General features: G+C 31.2%; 1 protein-coding gene across 1 annotated transcript; it reads left to right on the plus strand.

Annotated features, from left to right (window-relative positions):
• On the plus strand, positions 1,693 to 2,254 carry LOC18598931. Its single transcript, XM_018121193.1, has one exon. The coding sequence runs from the start codon at positions 1,870 to 1,872 to the stop codon at positions 2,122 to 2,124; it is 255 nt and encodes an 84-aa protein (XP_017976682.1). The 5' UTR covers positions 1,693 to 1,869; the 3' UTR covers positions 2,125 to 2,254.

Raw genomic sequence — 4,665 nt, forward strand, 5'->3', positions numbered from 1 at the left:
ATATATATATATATATATATATATATATATATATATTTGTGTTAATTGCTAACACTATATTTATTTATTTTTGAATTGCAGCAGTATATTTATTAGAAAAGGAAAAACTTACTTTGACTAAATAACTTAATACTCGTGTAAATATATTCAACTCTTTTTTTGAAAAGTAAATATTTTTAACCTTATAATAACATTTTACTAGAATTGGCAAGTGGATTCGAACTTGAAAGGTCTATTCAACCCGTTCAAACTTGATTAAAAGCAGTCAACAACTCGAATTCATTTAAACTCAAAATAACACAAATTTAATAATTAAATCAAAATAATTTGATTCAAATAACGTGTCAAAAATTAATTTAATTTGATTTTTAAAATATGAACAAATTTAAATTAAAAATAATCTAAAACTGAATGATCGGAGTTTGAATACTCAAATGTCAAACTCAAATTACTCCAATTTAAAATGATTCGAATTCAAAAAATAACTTGAATTTTTTTCAACCAAAATTGATCCGATCGAACTTGCTTAATTGACACCCATATATTTTATATTATACATATCGTACCATTGAACAAAAGGAATTCTATGAAACTCTTTTTACTTTCTATAGTCCACTGAACCCTATTATGTTCATCATGCCATATTTCCCATCATAAATAAAAATATTTATCTCTATTTTATATGGACTGTTGGATATATGTTTTTTATACTGTAAAATTTTCCTTGAAAAAATTGACAAGAAATTGCATTGTTAGTTGACAATAAATTTGTATGAGCAACAATGACAAGCAAATTGCATTTCAAGTCGAATTCCAAAATGGTTAGACTCAAACCATTTCCTTTGTGTCCTAGAAACTGGTTTGTTTGCCATAGTCAAGGACTATGATAGTTAGGAAGCAAAATTCCTAGGAAGTGGGCTAACTTTAGAGACGAACAACATGTAGTTGGTTTGTGTAGAGTAGAGCGCCGTCAAAGTCACGCGGCGAATGTTTAACGCGTACAGCCAAAAGCTGACGCAGTCTTCCTCGTGGACTACAGTGCCATCTAGGAAAGAGAGCATATTCCTCCGTCCAGGCTCCACCTTTTGACTTTGCAATTGGCCATATTAAAAGTATTTAATTTTAATTAATAATTGGATGCTTCCACTAGGAGAGGAGAGAGGAGGGGGCGGGGTTGGAATAAGTGAAGGGAGCCGTCCATTTGACCAAGTTTGCTAGTGGATCATAACTTTTATTTTACTTGTTAAAATGCTTACTTGGTGAGCACATGAGATTGTGTTTTCTTTTCTTCACGTAATTGGTAATGTTATAATATAAAGACTAATTTATACCTGCAACCAAATCAACAACCTAATATGACATTAGGAAATACAAACATTTTTATTCTTTTTTTACAAAAAAATATTTATTGTAATATGGAATCATAAATGTTAAAAGAAAATATAAAAAATGTGCTATGAAATGTTTCTTGGTTAATTTTGGTAAGCTCTTAAAATTCCATGAACAACAATAAAAAGCATCTTTCCATAAATTGTGAGATGCACAACTACAAAAATCAATAAATAGGAGCAGTAAATTACAATGAATGCAATAGAAAGGAAGGAAACAAATATGGGGTCTTAAATACAAAAGGCAAGAGAATAGAATAGTCAAAGGGCAGGAAAGAGTCTATAAAAGCAATAGTCCCTCCCATACTCTTCCGCCAAACACTAATTTTTCTAGCAGAAATCCAGCAGCATCAATTTTTCTCCTCCTCTCTTTCCTTCTCGTTTCAAATTCTGTATTCCAGAAACGAAGGAAGAGATTAGAGAGCTGCAGATCCTTATAAATCAAATAGTTGTAGAAGAGACAAGAGACAGGAAGATTGAAATGGGGAAGTACATGGAGTTGTTGGATGCAGGGGTGAGGATAGCAGCGAGGTTCCATTCTCATTGCCCGCAAACTGCACGCCTATACTACCATCCTCCTTCTAACCCTGAAGGCCATCATGACTACCACCATGAAGCCAGGGCTGGCAGTGGCTCTACCGGTCAGGTTCAAGACCCAACCCTCGTGCTCAGCTGTGGTGCCAAGGCAGCCAAGGGGCTTGAATCTACCGAGCTCATCTTTTATTCTGTTGTGTGAAGAAATTGATACCCGGCACAACTTTTGACCACACAGATGATTAACACAGTTTTGATATTATATTTACAATTTCAGAATCGGAGATGCTGTTAGTTCATATACTCAATTAAAATTCTTTTAATTCTCTCTCTCTCTCTCTCTCTCTCTCTATCTAAATATATATATTTGTGTAAAAATCGCTGATTTCGGTTATTTTACTTGCTTGTCCTTAGTTAATCCAAGAGGGAGTACGATTATATATCTTATTTAAGAACTTGGTTGAAGGAGGGTTATCGTATGTGAAGCAGTGACAAACCAAGGGGCTATTCAATTCCAACCTTCACTTTAATTCACATCATTATATACGTTACACATTCGTAGCAGATATTAATTGATTTTGAAGGGATTCAAATCATACTATACTAAGACGGATCATAGGCAATGAAATATTGAAATTTTAATTCCCTAAACCATGGATTATTTTAATTGGATTTAGTTTAGGAAAAATCACAAGAGAAAGATTTGAATGTTAATACATGCCCTTGAACCAATTGGATTGGTCAAGGAATGTATATTGTCATTTAATGCATACTTAATTGCATAACTATATGTAATAGGGGTTTTTCTTCATGTTAGTGCAACAATAATAAGAAGTTATTAAGTGTTAATTGGATGAAGCTCATGAAACATAAATGCCTTGTAAGAGAATTGTAAAGTTGTTACAATTATGAGATTACTATGCATCAAAGCGATGTTTCTAAAATTGTTCTTTATCATTGCATTGTCAAGATAGGGCATTGAAAATGCTCAAAAACTGATATATATTAAGTCTCCTTACTTGAAAGTAAGCAATTTCATAAATTGAAGTATATAGGATACTTGAGAATAATATGTGGATGCTTGTTAAAAAACAAATTCACTAAACATGATTTATTATGAAAATTCTATTTGGTATTTCACTTAAGTGTTTATGGAATATGTTCTCATGTGATAGTCGTGCAACTAGTTCTCGAACTTGAGACATCAGGTCATCTTATATGGGGAATGACATTTTGATTTCACTTTTACAGGTCTGAAGATGACCAGATACCTAAATAGGGTGTTTTTGAGTATGCCATCAAGCATACGAAAATAGATGAATGGTCAAGAGAGGATTCATCAGCCCAAGTGATACGAGGGGATGAATCTCACTTGTTATCAATTCTTCATTTACTTATATAAAGCCTTTGGCTAAAGCATGATGAATTTGAGAAAAGGTAGTTTTCTAAATTCATAAAGTTAATCATGAATTATGAGAACCAATATGGAATATCATAAGTAGACATTGAGCCATGATTTATGACATATCCGAGATATTTGATGAAAGGATAGTATTGCACTGAGAGACTTACCACTAGAGGGTTTTTTAATTGACTCTTTAACATTTAAGTGGTCATGATGTATTGTTAGATGCCGCTCATGATTTATAAATATAAATCAATTATCAAATTGATATTTAATTAGGATTTATATTTATTGCCAACATATTAGAAGCCTAATAGGTCACACACGTTAAGTGACATGATTGAGATTAAATAAGGATAATCAATTAAATTGGATTTAATTGAAATGGATCAAAATAAAATGGAAAAACTAATTAAGTTCATAAGGACTTAATTGAAAAAAAATACAACTATTGTATTTAGGGTTATAGTTTAGTTTGACTATATAAATATGTTATGTTAGTCAATTAAAACTCTAAGTCTTTAGCCACTTCTTGACCATTTCATAAAAAAAATAAGAAAAGAAAAAATAATTTTATTTGTCTAATAAAAATAAGATTCGACAATAACTTTTGATCTTTTTGTTTTAGAAACAAAACTTGCTAACATAAGTAAAATTTTACTTTTCAGAAGGTCTTATTCGGTCACTGTATGGATTATTGTTAGATGCCAAACACTTGGATGATTGAAGATTTGACAAATTCTAAAGGTGAAGATGTAAAAATTTCGGTTGCAGGATTTTAGACTAACTTGTTCTCTTTTGGTGGTTCTTGCTTCATCATAAGCCTTTTGGATTTAATTGGCTTTTGATTATGATATCTAGAGTAAGGTATGTAACTGTTAAACTTATGAATGTTCATAATTAATTTGAAAATTACATGAAAAAATACAAACATTGATCTTGTGGGATTTGGCTATTTCTTTGATTACATGCTATTTTATTTTATTTTTTCGCTATGTTATATTTTTAATTTCTTGATTATTTTCATGTTTAAACATGAGACTGAATCCCAGCATGAGACATACTTGAAAGTTTGATGTTTTCTTTCTTTGGTGGAGCTTTCCTTAGTTTTTTTTTTTTACTTTTATACACCAACTAGGACTTATCAAACCATAGCAGCACAATTGTCTTGCCTCTAATGGTGATCCACACTATGATTTACCGAAATCTCTTCACTAAGAATGTGTAAATTCCTAAGCCTGTGTTTTTATCTTAACACATGAGAAAATAAAATAAAACTCTTCGTACATTCAAGAGGCAGCTAAAGGATTCTTTTATAGAGTGAATTGACATATTTCA

The sequence above is a fragment of the Theobroma cacao genome, chromosome 5 (assembly GCF_000208745.1).
Source record: "Theobroma cacao cultivar B97-61/B2 chromosome 5, Criollo_cocoa_genome_V2, whole genome shotgun sequence".
NCBI lineage: Eukaryota > Viridiplantae > Streptophyta > Magnoliopsida > Malvales > Malvaceae > Theobroma > Theobroma cacao.